Below are 17,442 nucleotides of genomic sequence, written 5' to 3' on the forward strand. Positions count from 1 at the left end.
GTAGTGGGGGGGGGGTAGGGAAATAATAGACTAACAATCAGTGACAAACCTGAAAACTTTGTAAAATTTAAGCCTTTTTTTGATAAGGTTTATATCTAGGAATTGACACCTACTTAAAATTAAAATTAGCAATTAGATATTATTGATATATTAGTTTTTAAAAAATTGAACCTATTCTTCAAAAATGTCTTTTTACGGCATCTCTTGGGCAACTTTTATGGATCAATACACACAAAAACGTTTAAATTTGATAATATTTTTGTAAAAACAAAATTGAAATACAATACTAAAGTTTGGGTACTAAACAAATTTTACTGTAAAGATTAGAATACAAAATATAATTTGTTATACTTGAACTATGTGTATTTTTATTTATAGCTGTCATACTCAAATTAGAATTTTAACCTTTACTATTTTAATACAATGTTATATTAAGCATTGTGTGTCATGCATCAAACTGGAGCATTAGTGAAGTATTACCTGCATATGGAAAAAGGATTATATGTTAACACTGAAGGAAAATGGGTTTTCTTCATTGTGAAGTGTTTTCTTTTTTCTTTGCTTTTGACCAGATGCTTGCACATACCACCCAGGCGTTCCAGTCTTTCATGATGCATTAAAGGTAGGAGCTTGATACATTTTTGTCATAACATTTATGTAGTAAATTCAGAGGTATAATACTAGATCTTTTTTTTTCCTCCTCAGCTTATGCTTTCTTACTGACCATTTTGGAGTGCTTTAAGCAAGTGTTCCACTAGAGTCAAAGGAGACAGTAGACGGCAATCTGAAGGGTTTTTCCAGTTAGAAAATTATTATTTTTATTCCAGCTCTAATTTTCTACGTCCCTCATTTCTTCACCTGACTCTGAGGGGAAATGAAAGCAACTGTACGCATTCTTAGTCTTTCAACATTTCGGGCAGCTGTTGGCTCATAAGAGCAGCTCTGAATGTTAGGGAGGACTGTTACAAACACTTGGCAGTGCGACTCCGGACAGACGCCTAAGTTTAGATAATACAGTGCAGAAGAGAGGTGCCGCCAGTGTTTCTTGGTGTTCTGAAGAATTAGAGACATGACAGAATATTGTTCGATGTGTTGGGTGTATTGGTCTTTTAAAATTTATGATAATGAGGTACATTTTCCATTGTGTATCTCAAAAGAAAATGTTGCAACATGGCTGCTATGGTTTTAGGTTTTCTTAGGAACATAAGCAGTACGTCATGTTTGTATTTATCAATGTCCTTTGAATTTCTAATTTTACATTTCATGGAGTAATTAGACCTTGGTGTTTAGCTGTTAGCCAAGTGTAAAAAACAATGATATACAAGCAAATAACAAGCCTATATTAATCTGGTTACCTCTAAGTGAGAGAAACAGAACAAACGTTCGATACCACAAATTGTGATCTGACTCCTTGCATCTTTGTGTTTTCTGATGATGTTTTTCCTCATATCTTCTAACCATGGGCACACTTCACTTCTCAGTTTGGGCTTCCTTTTCCCCTCTCATTCAGTTTATTTTGTCCTTACTTCACTTCTACAATGTACTTTTCATTTATGTGTGTCATTGGCAACTACAGATGAGTTCTGAAGTGACCCCTTATTCCAAAAATAACCTGCCTTTGCTGCTGCTAGTAATGATACCACTAACATTCTAGTCATTCACTCCATTGCTCCTCTGTTTATATCCAACTGTTAATTGTTCTGATTAAACTTGATGATTTTACTTGGAAGTATTTTTCTTTCTCTGTTCTAATTAGGTTCTGTTTATTATTGTTTTTATAACATTTCTTGAAGACCTAGACTTTCCAATACTACTGAATTTCACAGCCCAGTAGATTTTAAGCAAAATATCTCATCAGTAGATTGTGTACTCTTGTCAGTTTTCTGTTTAGCCAAGTAAAAAATTAAACATTGCATGAGCAAAAGAAAAAAACATTTTACTATTCAAGTTGTACATGCATGTTCCATCATGTCCAACTCTCTGCAACCCCATGGACTGTAGCCCACCAAGCTCCTCTGTCCATGGAATTTTCCAGACAAGAATACTGGAGTGGGTTGCCATTTCCTTTTCCAAATTATTCTTATTAGAAGAGGCACATTCAGGGAAAAGAACAGTTCTTAAGAAAAGACAGTTTGCAGCCCTATACTCGCAAACTTAAATTTTAATTTCCTTTTCCCATTTGACTGAGGAACATCTCGGGTGGGCATTGGGAACAACTAGTCTATGTCGTGTGTATATCCCAGTATTCCCAGAATACTTAATTCTTCATATAGAATTAAGATAATAAAACTTTCTACATACAAAATAGCTTTACTGGTGACAATATTATCTATACTAACTAAACCTTTAATTTTGTACTCGTTGTTTTTCATCTCAGTTCAGAGTAAAAGAAAATAAAATTTCAGAATAAAGGAAAATATGAATTATAGAATATTTGGCACTTCTTTTTAAAAAAACTTTTAAGTGTGTATTATGAAAAAGACACTACCAAATTCTTCATGTATATATTGAGAGAAACAGTGAGGCCCAGGTGGGTATCTGCAAAGCTGGCCCTTAGTCTGGATTTGAAACATCCCAAGCTTTGGGACTACTGCATTTTTATTTCCTTTTTCTTGTACTGTATTGGAATTATAGGTGACAACTTAAAGCAATGTTTTGGTTAGGTACTTGATACTTTGTTTAGGAATCTCATAGTGCTTTACAGTTTCTATATTTGTATGCTTCTAACTGAAAAGCTCATGTCACCTTGAAAGATCTAACAGTGCTTAAGCTGCTACATTAAGTAGTGTTTTTCTGAAAATACAATGTTTATTGTTGAGAAACAACTATGCTGAGTATCTCTTAATTTACTGGATTTTAATCTAACTCACTTTTTAAAGTAAAGCACTTCGCTTGCACCCTAGATTCCTTAAAATATCTAATTTTATAAATTATAAAATGTTTTTGTTCTAAAAGTCAAGTACTATTCTAAATCAGAAGCAATTTCTGTTTCCATATTTTAAGGTGCTTCCTTTTATGATGGATCACAGCCGCATTGGTTAATTCATTTTTTTTAGTCAAAGACTAAACATTTAAATTGATTAATTATTTACAGCACTTTAATACTATAAAATTATATATATACGGGTCACTTTGCGACTCAAGGAGGTAAGTGCAAGTGGTATTTCAGTGAGTTGCGGTTCTTTTACAAAGAGTTTTCACTTTGTTTTCTTCTTTTGGCTCTTACGTTTCCTAGGGTTGGTCTTGCTGTAAGAGAAGAACAACTGATTTTTCTGACTTTTTAAGTATCGTAGTAAGTATTAATGTGTTTTTCTTTTAGATTATCCCCCAAAACGTACATATTACGGGAATCTCCAGATTTGAGGAGTCTTATTTTGGACAGCTTTTGTCTAGTCCTTGTTAACTTACAGATAGTCCCTTTCTTTTAAAATGGAGGTCACCTCCCTTCTGTGGCACTTAAAGTAGGGAATTTATCTGTTTTAGAGATTAGAGTTTCAAGATGTTAATTAACTACTTGTCAATTTATGTTTTTGATGTTAATAGTCCTTTTTTGTTTTCATTTCTAGTGTACTTATATACATCTAAATTACACTCTAGAATTTTTTTCCTACAGCTTATTTTTTCTTTAGCTTTTTATTTTTTATTTGAAGTATAGCTGATTTATAGTGTTCTTTTAGTTTAAGATATACAGCATAGTGATTCACTTACACATATGTGTACCTCTTCTTATTCAGATTCTTTGCCATTACAGGTTATTATAAGATATTAAATATAGTTCCCTGTGCTATGCAGTAGTTCCTTGTTATTTGATGTTAGCAGTCTTAAATAGAACTCCATGAGGAGGCAACAATTTAAATCATATTCAGTTAGGAACAATAAATTACTGTTATCTCACATACCATGAAGTTGCACTATTATTCTGTGTACCCTTAAGAAAGAAGACCAAAGTTGCTAATTAAATGACATACCTTTGACCTTATGATTTCAGGGACGTTAAAATGTTTGTCAATGGTATATAGAAAAGGGAGCTAGCATTTATTGACTCTATTGTATTTTTTATTTAATCCTCTCAAAAATTGCCTCAATTTTACTGATGAGGAAACAAGTTAAAAAAAATTAACTTGTTCAAGATCATATAGCTAGGAGCAGGAGAACTGAGACTCAGATTGAGGCCCTTTTGTATAAATAATTTGTAGAATTCTCTGTGAGATCTCCAGAGTTTGTAGCATAGTTTATGCTATTCCTTTAATAGAATAATTAAAGTAGATTATTTGTTAGGTCTAATTTAGAGGCCTCTTTTTAATGCATTATTCTACATGTAGGAACTCATTTACAAATATATTTAGTTTGAAGTTCTGTTTTTAGTTTTTTAAAATAAGTCAGTGTGTTAAAAGTGGAGAAAACATGGACTTGAATTTATGAATTAAGAATTGAAAATTAATATTTGTTACAGCATGTGAAATAGATAATAGGATAATTCTCAGTGAATGAATACCTTTCACCAACAGGGCTGTACGAAAGGAAGGCATAACAGTGAGAAGCCACCTGAGCCAGTCAAACCTGAAGTCAAGACTACTGAGAAGAAAGAATTATCTGAGTTGAAACCCAAATTTCAGGAGCACATCATTCAGGCCCCTAAACCAGTAGAAGCAATAAAAAGGCCAAGGTACACTTTATATAGCTATATACTCATGTTACACTTAATAACAGCATTTGTTCCTGGTATTACCTTTCACAATTTTGCATCATATCATTTGTAGCCTTTGTGTAGTTCACCAACTTTTGAACCATTTGGTTTTTCTCTCAGTTCAGTTGCTCAGTCGTGTCCAACTCTTTGCGACCCCATGGACTGTAGCACGCCAGGCTTCCTTGTCCATCACCAACTCCCAGGGCTTATTCAAACTCTTGTCCATCGAGTCGGTGATGCCATCCAACCATCTCTCATCCTCTGTTGTCCTCTTTTCCTCCTGCCTCCAGTCTTTCTCAGCATCAGGGTCTTTTCAAATGAGTCAGTTCTTCACATCAGGTGGCCAAAGTATTCTGAGTTTCAGCTTTAGCATCAGTCCTTTCCATGAACACCCAGGACTGATCTCCTTTAGGATGAACTGGTTGGATCTCCTTTCAGTCCAAGGGACTCTCAAGAGTCTTCTCCAACACCACAGTTCAAAAGCATCAATTCTTCGGCGCTCAGCTTTCTTTACAGTCCAACTCTCACATCCACACATGACTACTGGAAAAACCATAGCTTCGACTAGAAGTAAGGACTCTATTTCTTAATATCTGTCTAGGTTTGTCATAGCTTTTCTCCTGAGGAGCAAGTGTCTTTTAATTTCATGGCTGCAGTCACCATCGGCAGTGATTTTGGAGCCCAAAAAAATAAAGTCTGTCACTATTTTCATTGTTTCCCCATCTATTTGCCATAAAGTGATGGGACTGGATGCCATGATCTTAGTTTTCTGAATGTTGAGCTTTAAGCCAACTTTTTCACTCTCCTCTTTCACTTTCATCAAGAGGTTCTTTAGTTCTTCGCTTTCTTCCATAAGGGTGGTGTCATTTGTATATCTGAGGTTATTGATATTTCTCCCAGCAATCTTGATTCCAGCTTGTGCTTCATCCAGTCTGGCATTTCTCATGATGTACTCTGCTTATAAATTCGTTTTCTCATAGATAATACCTTTTCACTTCTATTTCCTTGAGGGCATACACACAGTAAAACTCCAGGGCAGGTTTGTTCACTGTATATGCAGTTATGCTCAGGGTGAGGGAGCCACACGTCTTTCTTGTGCTTTGGCATATATCATTTTCACTGTGGCATAGTGGAATTCTCTAAGGGAATCAATCGTCCGTGTCAGTTTGAATTGAAAAAGAACTTGGTTGCTTTCCTTTCCATTCTACCACTGTTTGTTGAATATTTTTTAAGACATTCTTCACAGAAAAACATTTCCTTTCCTTTCAAAAATTCTAGTGAATTTTAAAGCAGCTCATTTTATCATTACCGAGTATATAAATTTCCCTTGTATTGGGTCAGATTCTATATATTTGTCCATATTTTGCCACTTAGAATAAGCCTAGTCATTCATCTTTTACCCCCAGTTGTCTGAAAACTGTTAGTCTCATTACTGATCAATTTTTAATCTATTTGATTTACATGGCATATCTATTAAAATACTTTAAAAATACATTTTGCTCATTTTGCAGTAGAATTGCACAGATTCTTCATACTTGCTTACCCACTATACTCTGTTGTATAATCCCACATATGCTGGGATTGTTGGATATCACTGTTATACCAGGTCTTCTTCACATAGCCCTTGAGTACTTAGTTGTTTTAGAATCAAAATACAGGACTTAAAAAAAAAAGATGGTTTTTGGCCTCAAACATGACCTTTGTTGATATTCATACTATGGATTAATGATTTCCCCAATTTTTCTTTATTAATGTTAAATAAATAAGTTTATAGCATCTTGACTAATATCCAACAAAGAAAAAACCCTCAGGGACTTTTTGATGTTTATTTTGTTTATTTAACCAAACTACTTAGAATGATTTTATTGTATATCCACTTTATTCATAATCATGAGAAATTTTATCACGTCTTACTGATTGATTTGCCAGTTGTGGGGGAGGGAAGTCATAAAAAGACAAGAATTTTGACATGGATCATTATTAAATATTATAGTTGAGTCTACTGTAATTGACAGTATGAGGTAATATTTTTTAAAATAATAACTTCACCTAAGAGAAAGAGAAATTAAGTATTTTATCCTAAATTCATTGGATGGTACTATAGAGATTATGAGGATACAAGTTTTTATGTACTTTGTTAGTGCCTCCTATGCAGTAGGTTTTTCATTAAGGATGTAGAATGAATAACCTAGGGTTTTTTAGCTTTATTGTTGCATTTATTAGTATTCTTAACACTTATTGAATGTCTTAAATTCTACATACAGCACTTTACAAAATGTTAGGGGACACTGTTGGTACTGTTTTTTAACCCTGCTACAACTGCCTTGTGATGTAACTGCATGACAGGTGCGTGTAGTAGTGTCCACGTGACGTGAACTGTCTCCACCAGGAGGGCTATGGATTCACTTCGTACATAATATTGCCTTAGTACATAATTATTCAGTTATGTACTGTTGTAATGATAAAATGAGCTGCTTTAAAATAAAATTCTTCTTTATTAGAATTTTTGAAAGGAAAGGAAATGTTTTTCTGTGAAGAATGTCTTAAAAAATATTCAACAAACAGTGGTAGAATGGAAAGGAAAGCCTCCGAGTTCTTTTTCAACTCAAACTGACTCCCTGACAAGGACGATTCCCTTAGAGAATTCCACTATGCCACAGTGAAAACGATACATGCCAAGGCACAAGAAAGACATGTGGCTCCCTCACCCTGAGCATAACTGCATATACAGTGGACACACCTGCCCTGGAGTTGTGCTGTGTGCACGCCCTGCTGAGTGAATCACTTAGTGCATAATTGTTCACTTGGTCCGTACTTGCATGCTCGGGGTTTTCCTTGGGCAGTTCCTTCACAGTCCCCTCCGTGGAGTTGCTCATCTTGGCAAATTTGGATTCTTAGTCTTTTCTTCCTTCCCATTAGCACAATTTGTGTTGAAAGTAGCATGGTTATTTGATATTTAGTATCAACATTTTTCTGCTAAAACTTAGAAACGTAGCTATATTATAGCAGTTATTGTAAAATACTTTTTTAATTAGAAAGACTTGATTCACAAAGCTTTTGACTTATCATAAGTAGACTCTTAAGTATATTTATTTTTAATAAAAGAAATGTTTTTGTACCTCAATAATGGTAATAAAGTTTCCAAAATCTCTAGCCCGGATGAACCAATGACAAATTTGGAATTAAAGATATCTGCCTCCCTAAAACAAGCACTTGATAAACTTAAACTGTCATCGGGGAATGAAGAAAATAAGAAAGGTAAGATTTTGCTTTTTATATTTTTCTGTTCAGTTAGGCAGTTATCTAAAAGAAGCAGAAGCAGTATAGTTTATAGCATATAGATATAAAAAAGTAGTACTTTGTAGTAAAGAACTTTTTTGTTTACTGAATGTGTGTTAAACCACAGAATGAATTTGTGATTAATTTCATTTTGTTTTTATTAAAAAGGAGAACCTGTTAATTTTTTTTTATTCTGTTACTCATTACTTTTTAACAGTGAATTAAGCTTTTTTGTAAATGTTTCATTATGCATGATATAAAATATATTCAGCATTCTCTGACCCATACCTGTTATCTGGGGAAAAAGAATCATGATTTCTCTTTTACATAAGGTAAATATACTGGATATAGGGTGCATTATAGAATAGAAGTGCATCATGTCCTGTGCCATTTTGGGAATATAGGCAAGATTTAATCACAATAGTTGGCTTCTGATTCATTTTTATGTGTGTTACATGAAAGGTCACACAGAAAACTGTTAAGTAAAATCATGTAAAATAGCAGTTTTTTTGTATTTAGATTATTTTTTTTTAAATACTCATTTTAAGAAAAGGGTACTTTTTAAGAAAGCACTATAGTAAAAATGTTCTATTTTAATGTTTCTATTTTGTTTTTCTTTCTTTTAGAAGAAGACAGTGATGAAATTAAGATTGGAACCTCATGTAAAAATGGAGGGTGTTCAAAGGTATATATTATAAAATTTGTGTTACGTCTGGAAGTAAACTTTTTATTTTGAGAAAAGAGTAATTTACTGACTCAGTTAGATACAAACATTTACGTGCCTGTTATGTGTTGGGCACTATTCCATGGAGCAGGACTATGAGCATGCGCCTGTCCCTGAGGAGTACGTCTGATAGATCACAGGAATAAACAGGTCTAGTTCTGTCAGCATTTACTGAGCACTTCTTGTGTGCCGGAGATGGTTTTAGGGACTGGAAATGTGGTATTAAATAAACCAAAAATCCCTGTTCTTGGGGAGCTGATATTCTGATTTTGGGGAGGACAACAAATAAGTTCTTAACTGCTGTGAATTTAGGTAGACTTGAATAAAGCTGACAAGGAGATACAGAGTAAAACTATTTATGGGCACTTATCAGGGAAGTCCTTTTTGATATGGTGACACTAAGTCGGAAATCTGAATGATGTAGCAGATGAGTTGTGTAAACTTTGGAGTAGATGTGGGAGTAGTATGTTTAGAGGCTTTAGAGCTTGGCTACTCAAGAAATTATAAGAAAAGTCAGTGGAGGATTGATCAAGGGTATGAAACAGGGTATGAAAGGCAGGCAAGATTATGGAGGTCCTTGTACGTCGCAGTGAGGAGTTCGGGCTTTAGTAAGTATAATATAAAGCCGTAGTCTGTTTAAGGAGGGACTTTAAAAGGATATCTTTGGCTGATGAATGGTAAATTTAGTGGTGCAGGAGTGGAATCAAGGGAAGGAAAACCAGCTAGGGTGCTATTTTGAAAAACCAGGCATTGGCATGTGTTTTAGAGAAGTAGTTACATGTAGGATGTCATCAGACATCTCATTGAGGTTTCTTTCTGCCCACTCTGTGTAATAGTACACCCTCACCACCATTTCCATACTGTCCTTATTTCCCCACAGCACTTACACCTTATTCCATACTACTTATTTTACAGATTTCACCTCCCTTCTTCACTCATATGAGATTCGAAAGGAAAACATTTTCTCTTTTCTATGTCTTGAGTGCTAGAACAGTGCCAGCACATGACAAGCACGTTAGAATGAATGACACCTGGAAGTATTAGCAGGACCTGCTGATAAACCAGAAATGAAGCATCTCAGTGCACCATTAACTGAGGAGGAGACATTGGAGTTAGGGTTGGGAGCAGGTTTGCAGTCTTCTTTCATGCTGAGTTTGGGATCACCTTGTTCCTTTAGAGATGGAAATACGAATGCATTCCCATGTATTTAAGGTAGATGTAGTAGACAGAGAACGATTAATTCTTTGGGTGCGGGAGGTGCAGTGGAGGTGGTGGGGTCTGTAGGCATGTCAGAGTGAAGGTATCCCAGATGAATTTTGAGAAATGAATGACAGTTCTATAAATGGAAAAGGATATTCCAAGCAGAGAGAGCAGTCATGTACAAAAATCAAAAATGTCAATGATAATGATACAGAATTTGCTGATGTAAAGTTGAGATCAAAAGAAAAGTCGGGCTAGATCCTGAAAGGCTTGCTGCTCACAGCTTAGGCCTTCCTTTAGGTCACGGTGGCCATTGAAGTAATGTTTCTAAAGTTTTTTCACTGAAATACAACATTGAATATATATAAATACAAGTTTATTAGTCAGAGTGCATATGTTTCCTCTCATCCATTATTTCCTTTCCCAAAGGTAACTACTTTTTTCTCTCAACATAGATTAGTTTTACCCACTTCTAAAATTTACTGTAAATAAAATCATAGAACAGGTACTTAAGTCTGTCTTCCTTGCTTAACTGTTTGTGGTTATCTTGGTTTCATGTAGCTGTAATTTATTCCTTTTCATTGCTTTAAGGCATACCATTGTTTGAGTGTGCCAATCAGTTTATCCTTTCTACTGTCCTGTGAAGTTTATTGATTCATGTTATTATGGACATATTTGTGCATGACTTTGGGATACGTTTACACATTTCTTTTAGGTAGATAACTAGAAATAGTGTTGCTTCTTCAGTGTGTGAGTGTGTGTGTGTGTGTGTGTGTGTGTGTATGTATGTGTGTGTGTCTGCAGCTTTAGCAGGTCCTCCCACCTAATTTTACAAAGTGGTTGTGTTTATACTCTTAGCAGTGATATATGAGGCTGGGTCCATTTGTTCTACAGCTTGGTAACACTTCTGTAATATCAGTCTTTTATATTCAGCCACTCTGGTGAATGTGGAATGTTCCCATTGTGATTTTAATTTGCACTTTGCTGATGATGATGTTGACTGCGCTCTTGTATGCCTGTTGGCCATTTGGATGTCCTCCTTTGTGACACTGTCCAAAATCTGTATCTGTTTTTCTATTAAGTTGACTTTTTCTTAATGATTTTAAGGATTCTTCATCTGTTTTAGCTGCAAGTCCTTTGTCAGAGAGACTACTTTTTCACCGTCTTAATAATGGCTTCTAATAAACAGTCTCTTTAAATTTAATGAAACTCAGTTTGTTCATCTTTTCCTTCATGATGGGCTTTCTCTATCCTCTTTAGGAAGTCTGTTTCTTTTTGGGCTTAGAGGCACATTTAAATGTGCAGACCACTGGCACTGATTATTGTATATGGTTTGAGGTAGCGGTATTTAAAGGGCTTTAAACAAGAGAGTGGTGCATGTTTAAGTAGATGGTAGAGTCCAGAAACTGAAGGCAGAGAAATTCATCAGAATCTTTTAGCAGAGTTTCATTGCCGAGAATCTGCTAGTGATCTTGAGGAAGTTTAGCAAATTAAACTGGTAAGATTTTTTTTTAAATTCAGGTTGACAGGATTTTGTGATAGACTACATGAGGGTAGAAGGTAAAGAGAACCTGAAGAGGACTTGAAGAATTTTTACTTTGAGAGATTCAGTAGATACGGTGCCATCAGATACGGTGGGGAAGAAGAGCAGGAGGTCTGGGGAACAGTAGTGATAGAAGTTCAGAGTCTTAATGCGCTGGGTTTTGGGTGCCCATGGAGTATCTTCAGGAGATACACACCCCGTAATCTGAATTTACAAAAAGTAAATGTACAGAATTTTATTTTCTGTAACTGTAGGATGGTTGCTGTAAATACCAAAGTAGACAGAAAATATACTACTGGCTGCATCTATGTTTTATTAACATAACTTTTTGTGAATTCATCTGTAGAGCCTTCATCTACAGCAGCAATGGGGCCCGGATCTTCCAGACAAACCCTGGATATATATATAGGTCTGCAGCTCATTTTACCCTTTGTAGGGATAAGAAGTCATCACCCTGGACTTCCAGAATTGCTTATTCGATTTTCCATTTCAATTCATAATGCTCACAGAGTTTACTGTGTGAGCACATAATCATGCTATAACTATGTTTCTGATGAGAACACTAATTTCTTGGTTTTAGTATTGGCCTGTAAATTTCTAGAACATACCTGAATATGTTTGGAATATGTTGGGATGTGTCCTCATACCCAAAAGTCTAAAAAACATCTGATACATCCTGTTGCCTACTTTAATATTTACCTTTTTCACAGGGAACTGAAATTTAAGCATATCTAAACAGGAATCTTTTTTCATTCCTTATTGGAATGGCCTGAGGTGAATTTATGAATGTTCTAGGTAATTGTTACCTCTTGGGCATTTTCATAGTTCATAGAGGTCACCAGTACTTACAAATACATGTCAAATGTAACATTAAGATGTGAAACTAATTTTTTCCCTCTTTTTTTTCTCTTGTAGACATACCAGGGTCCACAGAGTCTAGAAGAAGTCTGTGTATATCATTCTGGAGTACCTATTTTCCACGAAGGGTAACTTAAACCAGACTAATGAAAACTTTATGGTAGATGTTAGAAATGTTAATATGCCTTTAAACATTATTTGCCATGTGACAATATTAGGTATTTTACTTATATTGTCATTTAAACTTTAAAATAACATAGAAATGTGAGTTTGCCTTCTTTTTACAGGTGGGAAAACTGATACAAGGTTACGGTTGAAGTGACCACTGTGATTCAAACCTCATGTGTTTTAATATTCCTTTATATTACAATAGGATACTTTTTTTCTTTAAGCTGAATAGGTGTTTTGTTGAAGAGCTGCCCTGCCCATTGGTAGGACATTTGGAATTTGGGGCCCTGGGACACTAAGACACCAACATTGTGGCATCTTGAGAAAACCAATACTTTTCCACAGCCCTCAGCTGAGCACCTCTCTCATTATGTTACACTGTAGTTTATAGAAACACAGTACTGTGAAAATCTTCCACTCTGTTTCCATATGTTCAGGACACAAACCCAAAGTTTTACTGTAATTTTTGTCTTCCAGTGTTAGATCTTTCTTGAGTAAATAGTGTTAGATTTTTCTCAAGTTAATTTTTTACTTACTTTGGGATTGCCTATCACAGGTTATGTAAACATTCGTTTTTAGATTTTTTGCATGTTCTCACTTTCCTGGTTTATTCAAATATGAAGGTCTTCAATCTTTGATCAACCATTTCATAGTAGCTTCATGAGGAAACTGAGATGCAAACTGTCAGTGAAAAGCTGATTTTGGATTTTGTGATGGTTTTAAGCATCTTCACTCAGGAATGCCAGAATTGCTATACTAAATGGCATTCTGGTTATTGGTCTTCTGGTAGTGTTAACTGTTTAGCAACTTCAGTCACTCAGTCATGTCTGACTCTTTGCAGCCCCATCAATTGCAGCATGCCAGGCCTCCCTGTCCATCACCAACTCCTGGAGTTCACTCAGACTCACGTCCATCGAGTCTGTGATGCCATCCTTTAGCAACTTAGACACTTGTAAAATACTAAAGTTACATGCTTACTTTTTTAAGTTACTTATTACTATAACACTTCCAAATTTAATTGACTGTCAGATTTTATTTCTAAAATTTTTCTATGATAATTTAAAGGATGAAATACTGGAGCTGTTGTAGAAGAAAAACTTCTGATTTTAATACATTCTTAGCCCAAGAGGGCTGTACAACAGGGAAACACATGTGGACTAAAAAGGATGCTGTAAGTAATGTTTAAAAAATAGCCTATTGGAGTGTATTTATCTGAGTCATTTTGAAGACATTTGAGATTACTCTGTCTTTAGATTCAAGAAAAAAAAAAAGTTCCTCAGTTTGATGAACCTAACTAAAATCTAAAATTAATCTGAGTCAAGCTCTTAACGCACTGCTCTTTGATCAGAATAACCATTGTGTATATTGATTACAAATACGTAGATTGTTTTGAAATAGTAAGCTAGTCTAAATGGAAGCATATTTTTCTGTAATTGCATACTTTGTTTTGACTTTTTCTGTTTAAAAATCACTTTTCTGGTCATTTGAGTTACCATTGAGACCTCTGATGCTCTTTTGGCCCCTTACTGTCATTCAGCCATTTATACATGACAGACACTCCATCTAGTGGCCAAACGGTAGGATTGTAGACTTGTTTCTTTGGAATTGTTTATGTTTTTGTGTTTTTTAAATTTATTTATTTTAATTGGAGGCTAATTGCTTTACAATATTGTGGTGGTTTTTGCCATACATTGACATGAATCAGCCTCTGCTTGCTACCAGAAAACTTAGCAAAAGAAAAGCGAAAGCATCAGTTTCTACTTACCTAACAGCATTTTAAAAGACTTGTAGCTATGCAAATAATCTCGGAAAAATCCCATTAAACTGTAAGAAGGCAAGCAACTCATTGCTAAATACATATTTGTTAGTTATTATTAACGTGTCTTTTAATACATTAAATTAGTTTTATGTGCTCTATTGGCACTAAAAACTCCAAGACAATGATGTTTTCAGTGTGTGTATCTTTATGTTAGATTACTTTAGGAATTCAGTGTATATTAGCATATATTATTATGTCTGCTTTTTAATAACACTTGGGTTAGATATTGTAAATGTTATCTGTTAAGTTATAATGATTTGTCTACCACAAAACTTCTATGAGTGTTTTATTAGTAAAAAGTGAAATCTCCCTGTATTTTCTCCAAGGTACGAAAATTTGAAAGTTTTGCTTTGAAAAAATAAAATGTTGTTTTGTGTGCTTAAGTTTTCATAGTATAACTCTTGATGAAAAACACCTTTTTGTTATTTTTTAATGCATATAGTTGTCAACTATTGAGTGACTAAGCCAGGTGTTTAAGGGCAAAAAAATTTAAGTGGTGTAAGTAATTTAAATTCAGTTGGCGTAATTACACAAAAATATAAATATTGCTTTTTCAAATAATAGTGTCTCACAATCTCATGCATTAAATTACTCTCAGTTATAAGGCACATCACACTTCATCTTTCAAGTAGTTATTGTTACAGCAGTGTATCATTCATAGGTAATAATTTATTTCCATAATAGTAATCAAAAGATTATTTCCACAAATTCTTACCTTTTATTCATGTTATTGTAAGAGGAAAATATTCAATAAGAACAGCAGACACTTAAAACTAGTCAATTATTTTTCCTCGAATTTCAGTGTGTAGAAAATAACTGGAAAGTTATTATGCATGAGATTAAGATGTTGTCTGGTTTATATTGTTGAGCAAATATCTCTACTTCAGTCTCAAAAGTATGGTCTTAAGTCATAAAGCTAGTATTTTGTTTTATTGGTTAAACTTCTTGATAGGGGCTTTAGAATTTGTTTATGCTTAAAAATATTAAGGGCTCAATTTTATGTGGTGTTTTTCTCAATTTTAATGGGTCAGATTACTCTTTTTAAGAGGTTAAGACACTTTGTAAATTCAAAGTTTCTCTTATATTGCAGGGGAAAAAGGTTGTTCCGTGTAGACATGACTGGCATCAGACTGGGGGTGAAGTCACCATTTCAGTATATGCGAAAAATTCACTTCCAGAGCTCAGCCAAGTGGTAGCAAATAGCACATTGGTGAGTACACTAGGCAGCTGTGTCCTGTGCGTTGTCCCATCGAAAGTGTGTGTGTCTTCTCTGTGTCAGGTTGCAGCTGCAGCGTGCAGGGACCTCCATGTTGCTGTGCGGGCACTTGGTAGCACGGGCCCTCTCCAGCTGCGGCGTTGTGTGTCTTAGCTCCCCAGCCAGGGCTCGAACCTTCATCCCTGCATTGGGAGGCGGATTCTTCCAGTGGTGTTCTCTGGAACACCAGGGAAATCACTACACATTATTCTTACTGTATTATAAAATGTTGATCTTGCTTGAGCTGTTTTAAGATTTTTAAAAGTTTCTCCAATTCAAAAAAATAATTTGAAATTACTTTCCTAGAAACTACTTTAAGTGAACGTTCTCAGCGAGATATTTCTGAAGCATCCTGAAAGTACTGTAGTGGCTTAGAAGATTTATAGATACTAATGCTACTTAGTTCTCAATATGAAATTCCATGTTAATATTTTTTTCACTGTTAACGGTTTTCTCAAAGTATAATATTGGCAGTTCCTTAAAATAACTTAAATGATTTTTATCCGTGTCTTCTTATTTTTATAATCACTGTTTTAATATCATAAATCCTTACTTTGGTTTTGATCCATTAATCTACTTTTTTTTTTTCCAGTTAAATGTACACATTGTATTTGAAGGAGAGAAGGAATTTCATCAAAATGTGAAATTATGGGGTGTAAGTATTATAAATCCAGCAGAATTTTTTCTTAGTATTTAAAATGCCATTTTATAATAAAAGACAGTACTTTAGGTAAGCATTGATGCAGAGTAGATAAATAACTTAGCATTATTTCTTACCCAGGAGTTTACATCTAAGGCTAGAGATGACCTTAGAAGCTTGGAGTTTTGACTGTTAGCTGTAGGCATAGACATGAAATCTTGTGTATCATTTAAACTTATTGCCTCTAAAATTAGTAAAGCCATCCAGAATACTGGCATTTTCTTTAATATGTTACAGGTGATTGATGTAAAGCGAAGCTACGTAACTATGACTGCAACAAAGATTGAGATCACCATGAGAAAAGCTGAACCTATGCAGTGGGCAAGCCTTGAACTGCCTGCAGCCAAAACCGAGGAAAAACAAAAGGAAGAGACAACGGAATGAGTTGGGAAGGGAAGGAAATGTTACTGGCTGTTTCAGAATTCTTGCTATGTGGTCAAGTGGTGGCTTGCCGCTGTACTCTTGTTTTCTTGTTGTTGTTGAATCTGGCATTTCAGGGTCTGCAGTAGGTTAAAGCCAAAGTTGGTTTATCTTTTTGTGCCTCCCATATCGCTTTTGAGTTACGTAAATTAATTATTCATTTCTCTTCACTAATAGAACTGTAGTTGTGTCCTATACTTGAAGAAGCTAGAAAATGGCTCATAACAGTTACAATATTTCTTAGCATAATATTACATTAATCAGAGAAATGTAAAGAAACATTTGTTTTTACATCTCTTTCTTTTATCCTATAATTAATCACTAAAACAAGATGGAATGTCAAATTTTTAATTAGCTTTTTCATGAATCTGTGTTCCTATGATACTTGAAAATCTTTAAGGAAGAGATGAAGCTCTGCATTGCTTTTCCACTCAACAATAACATTTTGTAGGGGGATTAACTCATGGTAGTGTCATACTTAAGTAGTAGCAAGGAAATACAAACATTGATTAACAAATCAGAATTCATTTACAACTAATTGGATTAAAAATTACATCAGTACCTGTATACTTGCCAAGCACTGTGATCTAAGAATATAGGAAACATAAATAATTAAAAGGTATCAATTTGATTAAAATTCACCATTTTATAAGACTAAACAGTAGTGTTAACATCTCTTTCCTAATTATTCATAAGGTCTTTGTATGGTGTTATGACTGAATTGTACCTAACTTACAGTTTGTGCCTGCCCTCTTAGAATCTTTTATAAGTTATAAAGATAAATTATAT

At 34.6% G+C, this 17,442-nt stretch overlaps 1 protein-coding gene across 1 annotated transcript in view; it reads left to right on the forward strand.

Annotated features, from left to right (window-relative positions):
- The window catches only part of CHORDC1 (cysteine and histidine-rich domain (CHORD) containing 1), a 20,766-nt gene extending 3,324 nt beyond the window's left edge, over positions 1 to 17,442 (forward strand). The window contains exons 2-11 of the mRNA XM_010853258.1: positions 567 to 622; positions 3,236 to 3,292; positions 4,509 to 4,666; positions 7,842 to 7,945; positions 8,593 to 8,651; positions 12,349 to 12,419; positions 13,525 to 13,630; positions 15,369 to 15,488; positions 16,126 to 16,188; positions 16,471 to 17,442. Coding sequence (XP_010851560.1) covers positions 567 to 622; positions 3,236 to 3,292; positions 4,509 to 4,666; positions 7,842 to 7,945; positions 8,593 to 8,651; positions 12,349 to 12,419; positions 13,525 to 13,630; positions 15,369 to 15,488; positions 16,126 to 16,188; positions 16,471 to 16,617 — 941 coding nt within the window. The 3' untranslated portion in view covers positions 16,618 to 17,442. The remainder of the gene's footprint in view (positions 1 to 566; positions 623 to 3,235; positions 3,293 to 4,508; positions 4,667 to 7,841; positions 7,946 to 8,592; positions 8,652 to 12,348; positions 12,420 to 13,524; positions 13,631 to 15,368; positions 15,489 to 16,125; positions 16,189 to 16,470) is intronic.

This window comes from Bison bison, unplaced genomic scaffold (assembly GCF_000754665.1).
Source record: "Bison bison bison isolate TAMUID 2011002044 unplaced genomic scaffold, Bison_UMD1.0 scf7180017853005, whole genome shotgun sequence".
Taxonomy (NCBI): Eukaryota; Metazoa; Chordata; class Mammalia; order Artiodactyla; family Bovidae; genus Bison; species Bison bison.